This window comes from Myxocyprinus asiaticus, chromosome 29 (assembly GCF_019703515.2).
Source record: "Myxocyprinus asiaticus isolate MX2 ecotype Aquarium Trade chromosome 29, UBuf_Myxa_2, whole genome shotgun sequence".
NCBI classification, from domain to species: Eukaryota; Metazoa; Chordata; class Actinopteri; order Cypriniformes; family Catostomidae; genus Myxocyprinus; species Myxocyprinus asiaticus.
The window spans coordinates 28,831,824-28,856,039 of NC_059372.1; the positions used below are offsets into that span (position 1 = coordinate 28,831,824).

At 39.1% G+C, this 24,216-nt stretch overlaps 1 protein-coding gene across 6 annotated transcripts in view; it reads right to left on the minus strand.

The window, feature by feature from the left end:
* Positions 1-4,852: 4,852 nt before the first annotated feature.
* The window catches only part of LOC127420373 (nucleolar protein 4-like), a 142,027-nt gene continuing 122,663 nt past the window's right edge, over positions 4,853-24,216 (minus strand). For 5 of the 6 annotated variants that reach the window (XM_051662613.1, XM_051662616.1, XM_051662617.1 and 2 more), the window contains 6 exons: positions 10,280-10,614; positions 9,391-9,570; positions 8,221-8,409; positions 7,791-7,913; positions 7,188-7,392; positions 4,853-6,052 (listed from right to left, as the gene is read on the minus strand). In XM_051662613.1, coding sequence (XP_051518573.1) covers positions 5,835-6,052; positions 7,188-7,392; positions 7,791-7,913; positions 8,221-8,409; positions 9,391-9,570; positions 10,280-10,614 — 1,250 coding nt within the window. In that variant the 3' untranslated portion in view covers positions 4,853-5,834. The remainder of the gene's footprint in view (positions 6,053-7,187; positions 7,393-7,790; positions 7,914-8,220; positions 8,410-9,390; positions 9,571-10,279; positions 10,615-24,216) is intronic. The other variant, XM_051662614.1, reaches the window with a different exon arrangement.

Consider the following 24,216-nt stretch of genomic DNA (forward strand, 5'->3'; position numbering starts at 1 on the left):
GTACAACCACACACACAACACAGAGCATGGATTCAAAACTGTGAACTAGTAACACCTTTTTCAAGATTGTCATTTGCCTTGTTTTACAGTTTATATTTAAGGAGCTGTCCTTTAGTGAATTGGAGACAAAAAAACAAACAGAAAAAAAACCTTATGAACAGATGAACCATTTGCTTTTCAGCTTCTCCACAGATGCGGTAAGCAGTCCCACATTCCATGACACAAATGTTTAACTATTTCCATCGCAGAGCTCAGTAGCATGTGAGGTTGGTGTATAATCAGCAGGGGATGACAGTCAATTTAATAGGCAGTGGGACCCATTCCCCTGTCAATCAGACCTCAATGTGAGAAACAGAGATGACAAAGACAGGTTGAGAACGAACAGGGCATGCCGACAGCTGGAATTCTCTTATATCTGACCTCTCACCATCTATGTCTGTATTGTTGAAAGGACAAGAACATGGGAGAGACAAAAACAAACAGTAAAAACACAGAAAAGAAGGAAAGCGGCAGGCAGTTTGATCTTTGAAGGAGACCTGTCAAGAACATGTACAGATTATTTTTCACCCCAAAATCAAAAGCAATCATATTTTTCTGAAAGCGAATAAAGCCTGTTTTTAAGACAATTAAAATGGTTTGCATTGTGGAATTATTTTCATGACAATTAAGTACAACAATTCTCATTACCGTAATAAAAAATAAAAATCTTATTCTCATTATTTTAATGTAAAGCATTTAAACATCATGGTCATCTGTGTTGTTTCACTCAAAAATGAAAATTTTCTCATCATTTTCTCACCCTCATGCCATTCCAGATGTGAATGACTTTGAGTCTTCAGCAGAACACAAAGATATTTAGAAGAATATTTCAGCTCTGTAGGTCCATACATTGCAAGTGAATGGTGACCAGAACTTTGAAGCTCCAAAAAGCAGATAAAGGCAGCATAAAAGTAATCCATCAGACTCCAGTGGTTAACTCCATATCTTCAGAAGTGATCCAGTTGGTTTTGGGTGAAAACAAACCAAAATGTAACTTCTTTTTCACTGTACATCTTGACAGCAGTCTTCTTGACAATCATGATTTCAAGCTTGATTACACTTCCTACAGCACCATCTAGCGCTCTGCACATGCATCAAGCACTAAGAAGTGTAATCAAGCTTGAAATCATGATCATGCCTAGAGACTGCAATGACAAGATGAACAGTAAAAATGAGGTAATTTTGGTCTGTTTTTACCCAAAACCAACCGGATCACTTCAGAAGAGTCTGAAGAAGTACTTTTATGTGGCCTTTACCTCCTTTTTGGAGCTTCAAAGGTCTGATCACTGCTTACTTGCATTGTATGGAGCTACAGAGCTGAGCAGATGAAAATCAAACACATCTGAGATGGCATGAAGGTGAGTAGATGAGAGGATTTTCATTTTTGGGTGAACTCTTTAAGAATACTAAGATTAATCTAATGAGAATCACCTTTGAGAATAATGAGGAAAAGCATTATAGTAATGTGAATTTGGGGGGAAATCTGCTTATTTGTTATTATTTGCAATGTCACAATACAAAACATGCTACTGGTTCTAAAAATAATTGTAATTGTATTTATGCAAAATATAATTTCATACTTTTATTGTTTGATTTTGGGTGTGAAATGTTACCTTGACATGCTTTCATGAGATTCACCCAGTAACCACAAGCAGAACTAAAAACATCTATTTACCATGTTCTCTCTTGAAATAAACATCAAAAAATTAGAGAAACAAAAAGGAACATGGGCCCACTATAATGAAAGCAACCGCACTGAGCTGGGCACATTGAGGAGAGGTCTCACACTGTCAATTTTGCATATTTCTTCACATCTACAGCAAAATTCTAATGAAAAATCACTATCTTACTCACAAGGCTGAAATTTGTAGGTCTACCAAGACTTTTCATAAATACAATACAGTTCAATTTTCCTCCCAGAAATCATTAATTCTGCATGTTTGTTTTGGATGGGGGTGTCAAAATTGCACAAAAATATGTCTTAAGAGGTAGTGGAGTCTCTGGTCACATACACAGAATGTTTTTGAAAACATATTCCCACACACTCAAGTCACTCTATCACACGCACATCCATTCATATGTTTCCAAGAAATCACATCATTCTTTCAATCAAACATAGGTCCTCATGTACGCAGGGTTGAATGTATCTACTGATTTAGAAATCTCCTCAGCGGGGGTTATGGTAGCCTTTCTATATTAGTCTCTCTCCTTTAGGGCCAGGAATGCTTTTGATTATCTTCTGCATTGCGATATTCCTTTTCCATCCCCCACTAGAAGTGCAATATAGAGCCTCCAATCCCCTCAATCACAGATCAGCACTGCCTCTGTGTGCAAATGGAGCAAATTACAGTGACATTATTGTCAGTCAGTCCCTAAACAAATCTACCTCACTAACTAAGCATTTTGTAAACCTCTCCAGCTAAATACTCAGTTCACTATAGACTGCAGAGCTGAGATCGCTTTAGGGAGCCCCTTTAGCATGTGTCTGTTTGTGTATATATGTGGGTGTGCGCCAAGCTCTTGTGCCAAGACAAGCTGATTTCTATTGATTTTCAGATTTTAAGGGTTAGTTCTCCCAAAAATTAAAATTCTGTCATTTACTCAGCCTCATGTTGTTTTAAACCCATTTGGAACACAGAAGGAGATGTTAGGAAGAATGTTTGGGGCCTGACAGACTCAGTCCACCCATTCACTTTCACTGCACATAGTGAAACTTTTCACTCAACATTCTTCAAAAATGTTCCTCGTGTTGCACGGAAGAAAGAAAGTAAATAAGGGTGAGTAATTACGACAGAATTCAGATCTTTAAGCACACACTGAAGCACTTGAACACTTAAACAAAAAAGTCAAACAAAAATACGACTGCAAAGCAAACAAAAGCAGCCCTCTGTATTAAACAAATGCTCTCGGCCAGGATGCAAAACTGTGATAAATCAGCACAGCAGTTTTTGTCTTTCTTCCAAGGATTTGGTTTCCATTGTCCATCTTTCGGTTCATTTCCTGCCTGTACGTTTATTTGTTTATTTCATCTTGAGGTGCTCTGGTTGCGTTGGGAGGCTTGAGGTTTCAGGTCTGTGGCGTTAAATCGGAGTCCATAGCAGCAGAGTGGATTAATGGACATTAATAAGAGTCAACAGATAAAAGACTAACAGCTTCATCCTCCTTCCATCTCAATTCCTTCCTCTCTATCTCCCTCCATCAGTCCAGAGTAGAAGGAATAGGAGAAGAGAAATGGATAAGAGAAAAGGAAGGGCACAGTATAGAAGAGAGTACAACAGGGGTGACATGTAGAGAGGAAATGGAGTGCAGAGTTGGCATTTGTAAGTGAAAGATTTGAATGCACCAGAAAAGGCTACAGCAAGTGGCGAGTCCCAAAAAGACCCAGTCGATTAGGAAGATATCTCAACCTCATCAGAACACTTAATTAAGTCCAATAAGCCATTTCCAGTTAAAGTCCAGTATATTTAAATGGATAGTTTACTCAAAAGTGAAAAATCCATCATCATTTACTAACCCTCTTGTTTACTAAACCAGTATCACTATGACAATATTTTGCGTGGAACACAAAAGGAGATGTTAAACAGAATGTTAGCGTCAGTCACCATTCACTTATATTGTATGAAAAAAGATGCAATAAAAGTGAATGGTGACTGAGACTAAACATTCTGCCATACAACTTTTATGTTCCACAGAAGAAAATCACACGGGGTTGGATAGACATGCGGGTGAGTAAATGATGACAGAATTTTCATCTTTTGGTGAACTATCCCTTTAAAATGGATCGGAATATACAGCGATCAGCCACAACATTAAAACCACCTGTCTAATATTCAGTAGGTCCCCCCAAAACAGCGCCAACCTGCATGTCAGAATAGCATTCTGAGATGTTATTCTTCTCACCACAATTGTACAGAGTGGTTATCTGAGTTACCATAGACTTTGTCAGTTCGAACCAGTCTGGTCATTCTCCGTTGACCTCTCTCATAAACAAGGCATTTCCATTTGCAGAACTGCCCCTCACTGGATGTTTTTTGTTTCTGGCACCATTCTGAGTAAACTCTAGAGACTGTTGTGTGTGAAAATCCCAGGAGATCAGCAGTTACAGAAATACTCAAACCAGCCCGTCTAGCACAAACAATCATACCACGGTCCAAATCACTATGATCATATTTTCCCCCATTCTGATGGTTGATGTGAACATTAACTGAAGATCCTGACCAGTATCTGCACGATTTAATACATTACACTGCTGCCACATGATTGGCTGATTAGATAATCGCATGAATAAGTATAAGCACAGGTGTACCTAATAAAGTGGCCAGTGAGTGTAAATATATATATATATATATATATACATACACCAAGAAGTATTATGACCACTTACAGGTGAAGCGAATAACATTGATCATCTCCTTACAAGGCCACATGTCAAGTTTTGGGTAGACTAGATGGTAAGTGAAGTATCTGCATTATTTTATGCACTGCAGCCACACGATTGGCTGATTAGATAATCGCATGGATGATTGTAGGTGCCAGATGGGCTGGTTTGAGTATTTCTGTAACTGCTGATCTCCTGGGATTTTCACACACAACAGTTTCTAGAATTTATTCAGAATGGTGCCAAAAACAAAAAACATCCAGTGAGTGGCGGTTCTGTAGATGGAAACACCTTGTTGATGAGAGAAGTCAACACAGAATGACCAGACTGGTTAGAACTGACAAAGTCTACGGTAACTCAGATAACCACTCTGTACAACTGTGATGAGAAGAACAGCATCTCAGAATGCTATTCTTAGATGCGGGTTGGTGCTGTTTTGGCGGCACTAAGGGGACCTACACACTATTTGGCAGGTGGTTTTAATGTTTTGGCTGATTAGTGTATACAACAGATTTGGAGACTGAACAGAAAATCTGCATTTGAATTACAGAAACAAATTCATCCCACTCACTGCTTTCAATGCCTCAATCTCAGCTTGCTGAGACCTAGTTGGCTATGAAGTTGAGGATGGACAGGTGATAATTTTCTTCTCCCCCATACGGAGCGGGAGACTGCAGAGAGACTGAGAGAGTAGGACAGACAGGCTGAGGTATTTCCAGGTGAGCTTCCACCTGTGTATCTATATGCATAAGTTATGATTCAGAGGTAAGAACGAATGGAAAAGTGCTTCAGGACACAGAGAGTGCTTATTTACAGCAAACACAGAGGTTTCTTTTTTATGCTGTTTCTTTTTTTTTCTTTGTTCTTTCCATTATGCCTCAAAATCAAAAGTGTCTTCGTTTAGTTAGTGCCACTGGGAGGACTGCCGTGCCATAATACCTCCTTTGAAGTAGCTAGAAAATAAAGAAAATCCTATCAATGGCTCTCGAAAGGGGCATGGAGGTGGAACTTTCAATGAAATCAAGGGAGATGTTTAAGAAGTGAGGCCAAGGAGAAGGTATGAATCAGTATGTGGTGCATACAGACACATCAAAATGTCTGAGATTCTCCTTGGTAAAGCAGCACTGCAGTGTCCTTCAAAGCTCCGCTCACATTTCCACTACAACCCATCCATCCCCCTGCTTGTTCTCCAGGTCATCTCTCAAAAGTTCTTGCTCTGATCAGAAGCGTCCACCAGCTGAAGCAATATGAAAGCGAAAGCTTGATGGAACTGTGTGTATAGTCTCTCTCGTCTCCCAATATAACTTCTGATGATAAGAATGATGGTGATGAAAGCTCCACAAGGGAGGGACTCAGTCAGTTATGTGGTCCAGAGGTACAAGGGCATGAATATAGAAAGAGAGAGAGAGAAACCAGTTCAGTTTTGTTGTAGTATGAGGTTCTCCAGCTCGTCTGCCGATCGGAGCAGAAAGGCTGCAGATTCACGATATCCTGCGATCAGCTGACGCACAGCCGCCACCTCTGTATGGCTGAGCTGAGCTGAAGCCCCGCCCCCTCCACCATTCCTCCCGAGACTACTTGAGCTTGACGAGGATGAATTTGAGGCCAGAGACTTCATACTGAGATCAGTAGGCCCTGAGGAAAGTGTGTAGAGAGAAAATTAAAAAGAAAAGAAAATTACAACTAAGAATAGAGAGTAAGTGCAAGGACATTCAAAAGTGGGATTCGAAAGTCTGCATGGAAAATCTGGGATTCAAAATCTAATTTAAAGATGGCTAAACTAAAACGTTTTAGGATTTAGAAAAAAATTAAAACGAAGAAACATTAAACGATTACAAAATATTTAAGATTCTGCATTGTTTCTAGGCCACTAATCAAATATGTGACACTGACCATGTTAAATCCTTTGCACAAAAGGCCAGATTTCCTTCCTTCCATTGAAGCAAACAAGATAATCTTTGAATCATTCTCAAATTATGCTGGGATAACATGAATCATTAGGTTTTGGACAAAATTGTTGAGGCCATTGGGAGCTCAAATGCATGCTGTCATGAAAGCAAAAGGATATCTCAAATACTAAGAAATGAATGTTCATTTTCAATTTATCTTCTCACTCAAATTGTAATTCTGAAATATACAGTACTGTGCAAAAGTCTTAGACACATAAGATGTTTCACAAAAACATTTGTCTTAAGATGGTTTTTTATTTCTTCAGCTTTAGTGTGTCAATAGGAAATATACAATTAGACTCCCAAACATTCCTTTTGCAAATAGAATAGAATAGAATAGAACAGGGAGCCCTGCAACAGATGGCATGACCCCCACAGAACCCCCGACTGAACATCGAGTCAGTCTGGGATTACATAAAGAGACAGAAGCAATTGAGACTAAATAGATAGAAGAACTGTGGCCAATTATCCAAGAAGCTTGGAACATCTTTGAATTGGTGCTGTTTTGAAGACAAAGGTGGTCACACCAAATATTGATTTAGCTTTTTTTTTATTTTTTTTTTTATGTTTACTGGACTTTGTATGAAATTAAGTGATAAATTAAAACTATTAATATAATTATTTTTGAAGACATACTCACTATGCAATATTTCTCACAAGTGCCAAAAACGTAAGGAAAAGAAGAAGAAAAAAAACTTTTAAAAACTGAAAAACTCAGACTTTTGAACCCCACTCCATCACTTCTGAAAAAAATTAATTTGTGTAAATGCAAACTATTCTCTGCCCTGTTCAATTATAGGCATTACTACACCGTCTCTCACCACTGGCCTGGGCGGTAGGTGTTGTCAGAGAGACAGGGTGTTGCATGCTGGCGCACAGTCCACCGTAACCACGGTAACTGTAGTTGAGGCCTCCATTGATGTACAACTGGTCCTGGGAGTATGCTGTGGCTGCAAGGGAGTATGCAGAGTGGGCAAGTGAGGCCGGCTCACGAGAGACAGCCTTATCCAGTGCTATTGGCTCCTCCTGTAAATAAGACAGAGAGGTATATCAGCCACATGCACTTCCATTTAGCCCAGTTTTAAAACAAAGCGGGACAAAACGCAACAGTTCCTGTAGCTCAACTGGTAGAGGTGCTAGCAACGTCAAGGTCATTGGTTAGATTCTCATGGAACACATGTTCTGTGAAATGTATAGCTTGACTGCACTGTTAGTCACTCTGGATAAAAGCATCTGCCAAATGCATAAATAAATAAACAGAGATACCAGAACACTTCTAGGTGTCAAATGCAGACCCCTTTATACAATTACCTACAACAGGCTCGACATTAAGGATGGCCTGGTGGCCGAGAGCCAGTGTTGGGGAGTTTAGGGCCAGTTAATGGAGCGGTCACTCGCCCTTACATTTTTGCAAATTTACTCACGTGTGCCTGGTAGACGTCCATGCGCATTCTTTTGGCAGCTTTGCGTGATTCACTCTCGCAGGCTGCTGCTAGAATGTTTTCGGCCATGGCTGAGGTCAGGTGGGGTGGTGTGGGTCGGGTCTGCTGGAACAAATACAAATAAGATCAATTAATCAAACCAATATAACAGTACCAGCTTTGGAACTATTGATATTTCAGATTTAAAACTTCACAGAAAAGAACAGAACGATAATAACGTGGTGTTTTTATTTGCAGGATGTGATACAAATAAATATCTTAAAGACTCTAAATGTCACAAAACTAGGTTGCATTTCTGAAAAACTAGGGTGTGTTGGTTTGCATGTGCTTTATTAGCCACCAGGTGGCAGTAGATGACATCTTTTAATGTAAGGAAAACAGAAGGGGCAGCTCAGTGAGGCAGCGAGTGTACCTCCATGCCGTTTTTCTTCATACGGCGGCAGGATTTGAGGTAGGTGCGGATGCGCTTGCGAGCACGCTCCTGGAACTCCGGGAACTGGCGGCTGCAGGATTCAATAATGGCCTGGATCTTCTCTTTAGGCTGTTTAGAGATTGGCACCATACGGTCCAGATTCTCATCCACAAACAGACGTACAAACATCTAAACAGAAAGAAAAATAAGCATTCAAATTCAGACTGATTGGTGAACGGTTTAGATTGATTCATTGAAAAGAACTGACTCAAAAGAATGATTCACTTGCAAATCAAACATCACTGTGGCTTGCGAGCAAGTTCTACTCTATAATATCTAATCAGCTAGATATTGCTCTTTTGTAAAGCTAAGCAAAATGAGAAAACGTCAATGACTTCTAAGATTTTATTAATTTCCATTACATTTTCAGGCTTGGAAAACACAATATTGTAAAAATCTAATCATAAAACATGCATTCAAGCATTGCAGTTTGAATTACAAATAAAGCCATGAGAGAGATTGCATGGTTTCCACGAGTTATAAAGACTTTAAAGGAATATTCCGGGTTCAGTACAAGTTAAGATCAATCAAGAGCATTTGTGGCAAAAAGCTGACAACCACAAAAAATAATTTTGACTCATCCCTCCATTTCTTTAAAAAAGCAAAAATCAAAGTTACAGTGAGGAACTTACAATGGAAGTGAATGGGGCCAATTTGTGGAAGGTTTAAAAGGCAGAAATATGAAGCTTAAAATTTTATATAAGCACTTGCATTAATTCTTCTGTTAAAACTTGTGTATTAATTTGAGAAAAGGTTAGTAAGTGATTTTATCACACCAAAATCATGTAAACAGGCATAATATTTATATCTTGTATCTTTACCTTTGAAAAAGTGAGTATTTTTATGTTTACGGATTGGCTCTATTCACTTTCATTGTAAAAGCCTCACTGGAACCCAGATTTAAAAAAAAAAAAACAATTTTAAGAAAAGGATGGACGAGTCTAAATACATTTTTGTGGAAATCAACATTAAGCAACAAATGCTGTCCACCTGAGCTTAATTTGTATTGAATGCTAGAGATCTATGCATAAAAGAGACACTTTCATGCAGAAGAAAACCAAATATCACTTCCTGAGTTGAATGTCCTGATTTGTTTATGCAATTACTCACATTAAAGGCCTTCAGCCTTTCAGGGTCGACTCCTTCTACATCATTTATCTTATCACTATCATCATGGTCATCGTGGTCATCATCGTCGTCATCACCAGCCTGAGACCGACCGACAGTCAGATCTTCAGCACATATCTCCATCTTTATTGAGTCGTAGCTCCCTGAACTGTATTGAGGAGACTGCATGCATTCACATGCAAAACACACACACACAAAAGAACCAAGGTAAGCCTTCAGTATGCATGAGTGTAGAGATGATCAGAAAAGCCTTTGAAATGAGGGACTGAAAGATGAATCAAAAAGAAGATGATGTCTACCAATAAGGCCATTCATGCCCACCAACGGCGCTCAGACTGATGAAAACCATGTCTTCAAGGTCTAACCACATTATTCAGACATTCTTGCATTCCAGATTGTGAATTCCTATGCGTGCAAGTTTTTGTGCTCTTCCTTTTACAAAGAAAATAGAATTTAAAAAAAGACGGAAGGATGGCCATGGGAAACGGATGAAATGAAAAAGTTTCTTTTCAGACTGAAGCCTTGTTCAGTGGATCGTTCAAATCCTTCTGCTTCTATCTGAATGAAGAACGCAGATGTTCCAAGCAAGCTAACTGGATGAATGAGGTCTGATTGAGTGGCTTTCATGACTGTCAGATCAACATGCATTGTATGCTCAACAAATTACAATCTGTTGCACAAGTGTGAGGGCAAAGTTCACTGGCAGTACCAATAGCAAGTGTGTGAATGTGTGTGAGGGTTAATGCATGATTGCTATTAGCAATTATCATTTTTTGGCCTAAATGAACAAACTTACTGGTGTACAGGTTATTTAAACATTGTTGTGGGTGTTTGTTTTGTGTGTTATCTTGACAACTGTAGTTGTGTGTACCTTGTTGGTATATTCCCTAATGTCTCGGCCAAGGCATAGCTCTGAGGATTTAGGGTATTTTCTGCGTAGCTCTTCTGCACGCTCAGGGTTAAAGGTAGCCAGCATGGCCGCAGCACTAGGCAGGGCCTGACTCAAACTCTCTGTGAGATTTACTGGTTGCTGGTCCTCTGAGGATGATGGTGAGGATGTTGTGCTGAAGTCGAGTGGCGCTGTGGTAACATTTCCATTCCCGTTAACCTCGGCTCCTGTGCTGTCAATCACACAAGCCACACCCACCGAGGGAGGAATCAGTGTGTGCAACCCGTTTCCACTTCCACTTTCAGAAGATGAGTCATCTGAAAATATAAATACCACAAACACATTTTATAAATAAACAATGCTGACTGGAATGATAGAAAGCACACACACTGTACTTGATGCCAACAGCACACAGTTTTACTGTATTATTAAGTTGGAGTGTGTCATTTCTGCATCAGTAGCAGCACCAAACACCATTGCAGAAATAATGACTGTTTCCAAACAGGCTTCCTAAACACTGCCGCCATCTGCCATTGGTCGAAGAAAAAGGTGGTTGGTCCCAGTGTTCATTTCGTCAACTAAATAAGTGATGAAAATGCTAATTGTTTTTTTTTTTTTTTGTGGTTAACAATAATGAAGATGAGACGAAAAATACAAATCATGACGAAAATTAACCGATCTTGAGTAAAACATACTGTTGACAAAAATATGAAGACAATCTTGTTGAATATTGATGATTCAAATGATCCAGTCATAGTATTTTGGGGATTTTCACCCTTGAACTGTGGGAGCTGAAAGACCTGAACAACAGTAAACTGAAGTGCTTCTTTAATAGCAGGTTATTCACTTTACTCAAATGCATACTATACAGGCTACATGAGATTAATTTAATTATTCACAACATAGATATAATATTATAACTTACATGAAGCGAACACACAGGTGAACTTGAACCAAGTTCCATGCTATTCTAAATGTTTATCTCGCCTTGTGAATAAGCCATTGCCATAACAATACGCTATACGCAGTGCAAAATCCTAAACAGTCTATAAAAACGCGGAAAATTAATTATACTGAAAATTTAGTCTCTAAAAGTATGAAGAATCCACAGTACAATAACTATTTTGTACCTAAAACTTCAGTATACTCAACATCTGCTACTACTGAAGGAGCACATTTCAGTTGTAAGGCCTTATACAAGTTTATACGAATAAATATTTGCTTTAAAAGATGTTTGAATATTTGGTTTAGGTTTCTACTCACTGTAACAGTTGGAAATGTTTTATTTATTTTTTTATTTTTTTGCACATTATTAAATATGACTGTAACGTTATTTTCGTTTGCTAAAATTACATGTAATTTTAGTCAGAATAAAATTGACAAAAATTGATGAATGACATGACAAAATATGGACTAAATTTAAAGGTCATTTTTGTCAAAAGACTAAAAAAATAAATAAATAAAACCTGTAAAAATTAACAGTTTTTTTGTCCAAACAAACTTTGGTTTTGCCAAGGTTGCTATGCCGGTCCACTCTAATAAACAGAGCACTGTTGATAGAGCCACAGCCTTTATACTCTTCAGGGAAATGAACTGGGATAAGAGAAAGTATTTAAATATATATAAAAAATGTACACACATCACCTTTAACATGTACTTTTCCATTAAGTTTTAATATAGGAAAATGTTGAAAATGTATTTGAAATAATAGGAATCAACATTAACAGTTAAAACTGTTTGTCATATTTCAAATCAAACATGTTCTTCCACAAACAGGCAGCTAAAATGCATCAAGCTGTCTGCAGGGGGCACTTTTGGGCAGTTACTCCGTGTCTATATGCAAGTGTACAGCCTATTTAGTCTATTTATTGCTTTTTATTTATTGAAGATGCCCCAGTCAAAAAACAATGTAAAAAAATCCTGTTAAATTTACGGTAAAAAACTGGCAGCTGTGGTTGACAAATTCACCGTATGAAATACGGTAACCACATTTCGGGCTTTACGGGATGTAATTTTGATGCCTGTATATTTTACGGTGCATTACTGTTGTTTATATTTTTAAATGATAAACTTGATATATTAACCTTCTGACACTGTACAAATCATCTTTTCACTTTATAATGTATTGTTAATCACTGTAGTAATTACAGAAGGGCACATGACATGAAGTTCATCAAAAGTGGCTCTTCCAGGAGCAATGACCAATAACCATGTAGAGACGTGTAGAGCACAGTATGACTCACACAAACACAAAACACCATCAGGGTAACACATCTGAAATTAAAATAATGCAGTAAACATGAACTAAACTACATCTGATAACACACAGAATACCCCAAAGTACGTAACTGATATTAAAAATAAGAAGAAGCATAACTATTCCCATAAAATATAATGAAATGTGATGGGTCATGCAGGGAGTTCTGGGAATGCACGTTTACTGTAATTTTAACAATAATTTACATGTACTCTCTTGTTAAACATAATATACATTTTTACAGTTAATTATACGGGAAAATCATACTTTTTACATTTGACAAAAATGACATTTAAAAAAAAACATTCAGTAAAACTACTTGCATTATCTTTTTAAATATATTAATATTTTTACAGTATATTTTAAGGTAACTACCGTTTAACCAATTAAGAGGTTTTTACTGTTGCATTTTTACAGTCTTTTACCTTTAAAATTACGGACATTTTTTACAGTGAAGATTTTCTTTATGTTGTCCACTACCAAGTGTTCTTCGTGTAATGCTAACATACTGTAGTTAGTACACTAATGCACTACACTGAAAGCATCATGGCATCCACAGATACACATACAGTATGCAGAAGCCTCAGACTGTTTTTTTATCCAATACATCAAAGTCAGTTCAGCAAGAAGTTGTTATTTGGTACACACATGTACGTACACACACACACACACACACACACACACACACACACACAAACATATTACATCCCTGTTTTATAAAAACATACCCCTTCTGTCACTCAGGAATATATAGGTTTAGAAACAATACCAAAATAACCATTTCTTATGCCACACCTCTGCAAACTACCAGGGCAATATCTTAAGAGATGGAGACAAACTGAGAAAATGGAAACAACAACAAAATAAATAATAAAGTCTGTGCAAGTGTGTATGTGCAGACGTAATGCCTACATGTAGCTATAGGGGGAAAACACAGTAAGGGCAGAATTGGGGTCAGAGTACAGTGCCAACAGAAAAAAAGAGGGAAAATGAGAAAGGGAGGGAAAAAGAAGAGAGGACAGGATGGATTGGATGTAGAGGAGAGGGCACAGGCCGGTGAGAAGGAAGGGTGGAGACTGGATGGAGACAGGGAGGAAAGGTGTGATGCAAAGAGGAATAGAGTGAGTTAGGGGATGAGGACAGAATCAGGAGCAGAGTGAACATCGGCATGGGGTGGGAGGAAGCAAGTGGAGGATGAGGGGGTTGGTAAAATTATCTGTGGAGGACACTGGATGAGAGGAGAGAGGGAGGAAGATAAAAGAGAGCTAGGTAGAAAGACCGAAAGAGGGAGGGATGGAAGAAGCAGCTAAAAAGAGAGGGAGAGAGAAAAAGAGATATGCAGTGTGTGGAGGGGGTGAGTGTGGCAGAGACAGCCGCATATTTATTGGAGTATAAAGAGTATTCATGCAGGGAGAGGAGGGCTGGCCTAATGCCTGCCAGCTCATCTAAAAACCTCCATGGCTTCACTTCAGCGCACACACACTTTCTCTACAGTATATCCCTCCTTCACTGGTGTCTTGAAGGAGAGGTGTTTGAAGGACAGATGAGAAAGCTCCCAATGTAATGTACATGAAATGTGTGTGTTTCCAAAACTCTTGGCTATAGTGGATGTGTCTCTCTTGCACTGTGATGTCCTGAATACTCTATTTTCTTGCCTTGGCTCAGTAAACGGCCACAGCAGTCAGGCTTTTGAAGTGCTGAGTTTGGAGTGAGGTGTGTTTTTCTCAGTTACAGAATAGGGTCCATGAGTCTGTGACCAAAAATGCTTCTCTTTTGCATTCTTTTGTTATAAAATGCAACATTTTTCATGAATTTTATTATAAGCATAACAATTTGAGTGAATTATTGAGACAATTTCTTAGTAGGATTATGTCACCCTTATGTGCAAACCTGGATAAACCATGTTATCCAGTATGATTTGAGAATACTCCAAAAAAGCATCTTGTGTGCTTTAATAGATGCAAGGAAACCTGACCTTATGTACAAAGGAGTTAACATGCTCAATGTTCCAAACAGTGGCGCCTGCAGCTGTACGGCCGTACGCACTGTGCGACTGACATGAGAAATATTTACTCTCAGAATATTTCATCAATCATGAAATGTGTCCCGTATTTCTGTTGGCTGTTTAAAAGAACTAGCAATGCCCAATTTGCGAATGAACAATTCTTTTGAGTCGGTTCTTTTCAGTGAATTGGCCAAACGGGCTTGCAAAACGGTCTGGATCGATTCGTGATTCAGTAAAATTCGTTCAGAGCTCTCTCACTGAATCATTTGGAGCGGTTTTTCACACAGTAAAACAGTATCGGGATATTTATGAATACAGCGCTGGATACAGTGGAAATTTACCTACAATTTTTGAGAGGTAACTTTGAGAAACTTCAGCTAGTGCTGTTATGTGAACAAGGGGCTGTTCAAACTGAACGTGTTTTTGCGTCCGCTCGTGCTGTTTATCAATTGTTTTTCATGTAAACATTCGCTAGATGGATGTTTTTTGACAACTGTGTCACATTTCACTGCGATTTTAGCATCTCTCACGGGAGCGCTGCATTTTTAGACACTGTGTCAAGTTAAAAGAACTTCTTCAACTGATAAAAACGCACCTCGAGACACCGGCATTCTGCTCTATTAGTAGTGGTGCGTTTTGCTTTTTTAGCACGATAACACGTCTGTCTGAATGGTTAATGGCAGAAATGCTTTAGCCAATAGTTACATGAATGCTATTCATACTCGAGAAAATAAAACAAATGCTTATCTCAAAGTCACCAGAATTGAACGCTTTGGTGTTTTTTGTCAAAAAATAAATAAATAAATCTCCCGGGGGAGCATGCCCCCCAGACCCCACTAGATACAAGGTTTATTAGGCAGATTTCTGTGCGTACCCTCAGATTAAATCCTGCAGGTGCCCCTGGTCCCAAATTTGCTTACATTTGATTGGGAACCTACAAAAATAGTGCAGAATCGTACAATTTTCTGTTTATATCCAGGTTTAAATTAAAAACAAATCCCGGTCAGATTTTTTTCTGACCCCACTGTATCTCTCCAATGATATGCGAAGGGATGGAGGTTAAATTGGTTCATAGAAAAAAAATTTCTGGCATGTATGCACAAGCAATCTCATGATTAAAGGGGTCATGACATGCATTGTTTTGTTATTTTAATATGTTCCTTAAGGTTTACTTATAATATTAGTAAAGTTGTTTTGCAAAAAAATTAAAAAAATAAAAATTATAAAAAATTAAAATGTGTGTATGTGTCATGTATTTGAAAAAATTATAATTTTTCACCCTCATTCTGACCCTCTGTCAGAAATGCTCAGTTTTAGTGCTGCTTCTCTTTTAAGACTTGACAGTTGATCTGCTCTCTTCTTGCCATCCCACTGCTCACCGCTGCTGGACAGACTACGGAAGTGATACGGTAAAGTAGGCGTTGATGTGCTGTTGTAGAAATGGTCAGATGCAAATCTCTACCACAGTGTGACATCACAATTTGGGAAGTAGAGAACGAGTTGTTTTGGCAGCTTGGTTTCAACAAATGTTCTTTTTATAGAGAGGAGAAATTTTTGAATTCTGAAACTGTGACGAGGAGGAGGGCGGGGCAGGGCTGGGCCATGACTATGCATGCATGCCCGGCCCCCAATTGGGCTAATGAGCCGGCAGTTCGAGAGAGAGCCACACGCAGCTGCCATGTGTGTTTATGTTTATGTCTTTTTAAGTTTTCATTAAACATTATTTTGATGGTTCGTCCAGTTCCCGCCTCCTCCTTTCCCATTTTAAATCCTGTTACATTGGTGCCAAAACCCAGGAAAGGGGAGGGTTGCGCTGACGTGGAGTCCTCGCCACTGCCATCCGCCCCAAGGAGCAGCCGCGGCTGTCCACCGGTGGGACGGAGGAGTGGCTGCCAGCCGCCTGGACGTGGAGGAATGGCCGCCATCCGCGAGGGGAGGAGGGGCTTGCTGCCGGCCACCTGGAGCAGTGGAGCCACTGCCGGTGGCGGGGGGTTCGCTACCGGCCGCCAGAATGTGGAGGGGCATTCCATCTGCCAGGGGTCAGAGGACTTGCTCCGGTCAGCCAGGGGAGGAGCGGCTGTCGTCCGTTAGAAGGTGGAGGAGTGATCGAGGACCAGGCGACGGTGTGTCTGGGAACCAGCGAGCAATTTTTTTACTTTCTATCCTGAGTCGAGGAGAGGGATAAATGCAGCTGGATGGGGTAGTTCGAGAGAGAGAGGGAGAGCCACACGCAGCTGCTGTATGCGTTTATGTTTATGTCTTTTTAAGTTTTCATTAAACATTATTTTGATGGTTTGTCCGGTTCCCGCCTCCTCCTTTCCCATTTTAAATCCTGTTACAGAAACTTACAGTATGTTTTTATAGTACAATGACTTCCCTTAATTTATAAGTAAAATTTGACCCCTTTAAGCATTCCCTTAAGGGTTACAGTGATATGGCCAAGTAAGATGTCTTCCTGGATTAACATCCTTTGATGGTCCTGGAACAATATTCCTATCAAAGAAACAAAGTCCTTACCCCAACTCTAAGCCTAACCCTGCCCCTTTTTCAAGTCCCTAAAGTCTGATGATTGATAGGATGTTGTTCCAGTACCAAAACGGATGTTTCTGGACGAACATTTCCTATTTGGCAAAATCAGATGGAAAATGTATTCATCAAAGAAACAATGTCTTTATCTAACTCCAACCCTAACCCTTAAGCCTAATCATGCCCCTGACATTTTCCCAATCCCTAAAATTTTATGGTTGATAGGATGTTATTCCAGTACCAAAACGGAGGATTCTGGACCAATATGTCCTCCTTGGAAAAATCATGTATATAATTTGTTTTATTAAAAAAAGAACAATGCTGTCAGTCAGTGCGTTTACTTGCACTTAAAAGTTTGATTTCAGTCAGACTAAAACATTAATTCCTCTTTTTAAAATGTCATGTAAACGGACCTAGATAATGTGATTCAGCTCGGCTCAGTCCAGAATGTATCCACAATAATGGGACCACAATTAGCCTCAGCATTTTGCACAACATGCATTACTGACACTTCCTCAGCTGACATTCTTCCTTCCAATATTCAATTACGCATTGTGTCATGTATACTTGGACAGACAGATGAAGACTGTAGCTCGACTAAGCAAAACACTGCTGGAGCTCGATTGTAACTGCGTATGCAAACATACTGACTGTAGTATTAAGACCAGCTCGGACAAACACACAAAGCCTAGTGCTTCAGCAAGGCCAGACCTCCATATATACATAGAGCAAGAAGTCTGTCAAGGTCCCTTGATAGAGAGTATCCCATGTTAACCTCCTTAACGTGGTACTCATCCCCCGAAAGCAGGTGGCAACTTCCTGAATCTCTCGTCTTCCATTTGACGGGAATAACGACTGGCCAAATTAATCTCCTTTACCGTGTGACAAGCATGAAATGTGATTAGTCCTGGCTCATGTCACTCAACTGGCCCCAGTCCAGTTCCATCCTTTAGAGAATTTCCCCTTTTAATCATCCAGAGTACAAGCCATATAAACAAGCTGACTGCGTCTGAACGTCCTGCTATACCTGTGGTTTCCCAAATCACTCATCCACAGGACCATACTGACTCTGAAGACTTTTTTTTTTTTTTTTTTACATGATATGTGCTCATTTTAAGGCAAATTATGCAATTTCTATGCAAATCATTAGTGAAACCATTCTTGCGTAAATAACTGTCTTAAATTCAATGCAACAACTTACGTAAGAATGGTTTAACGAACGATTTACACAGAAATTCTCACTCCTGAATTGTATTTTATTTAGAGCCCAACCGATATAGGATAGACCAATACCGATTTTAGAGGGGGATAATTCACCAATTATATGGCCGATATAGTTAATTTTTGAGCTGGAATGAAAATAAACCTTTTCTATGTGGATTGTGCACTGATTTTGCACCGATATGACTATGCAAAGGTACTCAGAAGGCTGCTTTGTTAAACAAATATTTTTATCAAAGAATATTTGACATTAATATTATACATTGTCAACAAATTCTAGAAATGAACATTGAGAAAATAAAGAATAAATAAAAATACAATAAATAGCTAAATGAACATCTGTAGTACTGTTTAGTATCAGTCAAATGCAGACTATTTTAATACTGGCAGTCAACTAGGGGCAGGTTGTAAAACAAGAAGCATTTACACCTGCCGAGTCAAGAGATAAACAGCGGCAGCGGTGTTACACCGTATTCTGCTATACAAGTTCAGAGGAAACTTTCAACGGTGGAAAACCAGACTTTTAAATATTACATTTTGTAAATGCAACAACTGGAATTGTTCGGTTGAAAGGGGTACCAAAATGCGAATCCTGAACAAAACAGTTTGGTGAATACATGTTTACACATTAGCTTCCACTCAGCTGACAAGCTATAGAAGTAGCTATGTTGTTAGCTAGTTAGCTATAAGCTCGTTGTCACGGAGAGTAAAAGATGGACGTTGTTTATTTACTTTCCAGCATTGCGTCTCACCAACTAGGTAACAACATAGCGTGAAATCAGCACTCAACAGACACAATCCAGCACCATTGTCTGCTGAGCTGCAAAAAGATGCTCTGATGTTCACCTTTCAATCTGCTACTTTACTGACTGCACTGACAAACTATAGCTGGCAAACATAACAAACAGATGTGATAAACATGAGTGACATGGTTGTCAGGGACAGGGTTAACGATATATAAGTTATATTGAAAAGGGAAAATGATGGGGTCATTGTTTATTAACTGTCCAGTATATATTTCACAAACTAGTTAGCAACTTACCGTGTAGACACCGCTTAATATCGGCTGACCTATAAATTGGTTGGGCATTAATTTTATTGTACTCTATGTTAAGAGTTACTATTCTGATACTGTGTAAACAAATGTGTGCATCTTTGAACAAACAGTCGGTCAAGTGATTGTTGCTATGTTTATTCACAATTATCCGCAACTGCTCTAGCAGGTGTGTGTGTGTGTGTGTGTTTGTGTGTGACACACACAGACACTCAGAGGGGTGCAGGCACAACAGTCGATAGCACCACTGTGCTTCCTGTCTCAGAATCTCAGTAAAGACCAATCAGGCGTAATGATCCAGCCTACCCAGCAGGCCCTGTGTGGAGTCGCCATAACACAAACATTTCATCAAGGGGTGCAGTCCATGCAGTTATTGGCGAAGAGGATGGCTTGTGTACTTTTGAACATCCCCCCACACAAATATGTATACATAGCTTAAATAGGTTGGTAGCAAGCAGTAGGGAACGAGAGAAGGTCTGCTCCCTCCTTGTGCAGTAATTGACTGTTTTTTAATTCATGCAGATGACCTCCAATTAGTGGGTTCCTCCAATAAGCCACAGCCTGTCAGTCAAGTCCCCCCTACTGCAGTCTAACATGTATTCACAGCACACCTACACATGCACTCCCAACAGCTTCTCTCTCTCTCCGTCCCTCCTTTCTTCACATTATGAATTGCCTAGCCTGGTCTTAAAGGAATAGTTCACCCAAAAAAGAAAATTCTCTTATCATGTTTTTCCATACCCATATGACTTTTTTTCTTCTGTGGAACACAGAAGATGTTAAGCAGAATGTTAGCCTCAGTCACCATACACTTTCATTTTGTGAACAAAGCAATGAAAGTGAATGGTGACAAGTTAAGGGATGACAATCTTCCATACATCTCCTGTGTTCCACAGAAGAAAGAAAAGTCATACTACATTTTTAAAAGTGGGACCATTTTTAACTTGACAAGACATCCCGTTATGCAGTGTTCGTGACAGGACATTTAGAAAAACGCTGAGATGCAACGCAAGGGCCAAGGATGTCTGTCTGTAGTGGCAGTACTTTAAAGGGGATTAATTTTTTCAGAGAGGGTTTTACATTGAAATTTTATAGCGATTTTAATTTTATTTAAATTTTAACGCTAATTGAAGCATCATCGCTAAAAAATATCTGAACTAAAAAAAAAAATAGATAAAAAAAAGATAAACTAATCTACCTTCACTAATTGACAAGTCGGTCATCCTTTCTTCATACTCCTCTCTCTTTTGCACTTTCTCTTCCTTGTCTGACATTCAGCTTGTGCAAAGGAGGCAGATTCTCCCCTTCCCCCTCCTCTACACCCATCCCTCCATCTCGACCTCTTTCTCTCACTTCTGCACAATAGAGATCCACCCTGTCTTCATCCACTATCACTTCCTGCTCCTCTAAAAGAAGCCAGAGCTCTGATACTGGGGAGTGAAAAAGAGAGAGAGAGAGAGAGAGAGTGCTGACAGTGCAGTCCAGCTGCTCTGAATGTCACTGTGATTCATTGGGGCATTTAGGGCACTGGGGACAGGACAACACTGGAGTGTGTGTGTGTGTGTGTGTGTGTTTAAGAGGGCAAGGGTCTTAGAGGCACAAGGGCATACACACACACAAGCACGGCAATTGAGACCAGGCTCGTTGTGCTGCTGTCAGGTTGTGAGGATGGTCCACAGACAGTCAATCAGTAATGTACCCATGATTCTCTTGGGGGTGTGGGGGGATTGCAGAGGGCAGGCAGGAAGCGCAGAGTGCTGCATCAGCCACCAGCTGCCAACAAACTCATCATAAAGTATATGCTTAACACAGACATACACAAAACCACACAGACACATGAACACGCACTCTCACTCAACATGACCACAATCACCCGCAGCTCTGTTTTAATTAAAAAAAGCACTATACCCCTGGAGTTCACAAGTTCGAATCCCAGGGCGTGCTGAGTGACTCCAGCTAGGTCTCCTAAGCAACCAAATTGGCCCGGTTGCTAGGGAGGGTAGAGTCACATGGGGTAACCTCCTCGTGGTCGCTATAATGTGGTTCGCTCTCAGTGGGGCGCATGGTGAGTTGTGCGTGGATGCCGCAGAGGATGGCGTGAAGCCTCCACACACGCTATGCCTACGCGGTAACGCGCTCAACAAGCCACGTGATAAGATGCACGGATTGACGGTCTCAGACGTGGAGGCAACTGAGATTCATCCTCCGCCACCCAGATTAAGTGAGTCACAACGCCACCATGAGGATTTAGAGCGTATTGGAAATTGGGGAGAAAAAGTGGAGAAAAAAAAAAAGCACTATAAAACCTAGTGAGCTGCCTACCTAGACATAATTTGAAAGTCAACATGAAATTAAAGTTGACTATTTACTTGCTTAATATGCAATAATGGTCTTAACAGGTTAATTGCAAGTAAAAAAAAAAAAAAGGGCTAAAAACGGCTTTCCTTATTTGCTGTTTCTCAACTCACCCCATTAAGGAAAACCATTTAAGGCTTTTAAGTGACTTAACACGTTGTTGGCTTATAAAGCATAATTGGTGCAAAAACCTACATATAAGCACACTTACTGTCGACTATAAATATACCAATTCATTCAATACCAAAAAATCCCAATAGAAAATAGAGAAATCTATTCTAAATGTACCATTGTACCCAATACTTTGTGTATAGTAATATTTTGTAAAAAAAAAAAAAAAAGGGTCACTTGCAAGGTTCCATTTCAGTTAGGATGCTGCCTACATAGGCAGATGCCTTCTAAAGTTTGTAACAGCGCATAGGCTATATCTTTAATAATGTAAGTCTTTCAGTTCTCAGTGGGCATCAGGAAAGCTGATTAGCCGTTCCAACAGATCAGTAAATCAGTCAGCCATTGACAGCTCAGCACTGTTAGTTCAAGCCTCATTCTTTTAACATCAAAGAAATATGCACTTCTCTACACTGGTTGCAATAACAACTTGTTAATTAAAAATGAACTATAAATCAAACTTTACTCTGCCTAAACACTGATCTTCCCCAGGATTAAGCACAAACATTTTAATCAATATGATTTAATCTACAACAGCGATTTCATATTTTACAGGAGCTGGTATAAATCAATGTTTTCATTGTAGTCTGGTTGGAGAACATTGATGTAAATAAACGGTACAGATAAGGTAGGGCATTAATTAAAGGAATTGTTTCTTTAATGCCACAATGGGCGAATAAATTAAATTACACTTTGTCATGTACACACCACTGCCTGCAGCTTATTCAGTGTGTGTATTGTAGGGGACAGCGCACTAAACTAAAATCTAGTTCACAATTAAATCAGTTTAATTCTACAACATCAGAACAAGTAAAGCATGGATAAGTGCACTAAAAATACAACTTATCCATGTGGGCCTTTACACACAAACACACACACACACACACACACACACACACAATAACACACTCACACACAGAGTATGCCAAAACTCACACCATGAGCACACTTACACATGTTTCAACACATGGTAAAATGCAGACAGAAACACGCTCAAACACAGAAATTCACCACTGACCCTTTTCCATCTTGTCCAATTACAAAAAATGATTCCCTTGGAAATATACGTAACAATAAAAACAGAAAGTTCATATTGACATGCACTACTTAGTATTTTGCCAATTCTTTCATAATTATTATGCATTCCGTTTTTATGATACTACAATGAATATTTGTTCTTTAAAAAATTCATTTGTCACACAGACAAATATACACTTTCCCTTTTACACTAATTTTTACATACATTTTTAACCTAAAATTGTGATGACATGTTATGTGTCAACTACCCATGTATATGCATGTAAAATACTGTATGTACATATCCACAAACAAATCAAAATGCACTCATGCAAACAAATACATACACAAACCTCTTACTCAACATCTAGTTTATGAGGCCATGAGAGTACACACAGCGTGACTCAGTTTCCATTTGTCACAAACAAATAATACCACTGATTCTCTCTCTCTCTCTCTCTCTCTCTCTCTCTCTCACACACACACACACACACTATCATAATATCATTGTGGGGACTCTCCATAGATTCCATGCATTTTATGGATTTTATACAGATCTTAATGATAATTTCTATCCCCTAACCCTACCCATAAACCTAACCCTCACAGAAACCTTTTTGCATTTTTACATTTAAAAAAAAAAACATCGTTTAGTATGTTTAATAAGCCATTTCCTTCGCAGGGACCGCTGGCTGGTCCCCACAATGTAGTATAAACATGTACACACACACACCACACATATTCAGTCAGAGAACATAACGCTTTACACCTGCGCAAACTTATGCATGTATATTTTTATGCATATGAATATGTTTGTTTCTCCATATGCATGCATATTTACATACATTACCAGCACAATACAAGTGCTTGAAGTTGAAGAAAAAAAGTGCAGGTGCTCTCCTTGTTTGTATTAAGTTAGTATTGATTTTTTGGTAAATAAATTATACTCTTAGACTTTGCTTTTGTTCACAGGTATGTTTATTTAAAAATAAATAAATACATTTGGGGGTTTTTTACTATACAGCAGGGCTCTTCAACTACTTTTTTGGAGGGGCCAGATTATCCAGATGAAAACTCAAAGGGGGCCAAAGTTTTTTCTGTATTTATCTTACCTAACACTTTCATTGTAACTAACATGCTAACATGAAAAACAAAACACTGTTAATAATATGCATTTACTTACCTTCTTAAGATCTGGCTGAAGAGATGAGACATGCCAGTATACCACTTGAAAAATGGAGAATAAAAGCAAACTTTTCTGTGTATTTCCTGTATATGGAGTTAGTGCAATTAAGAGGATACATAATGGATGTTGT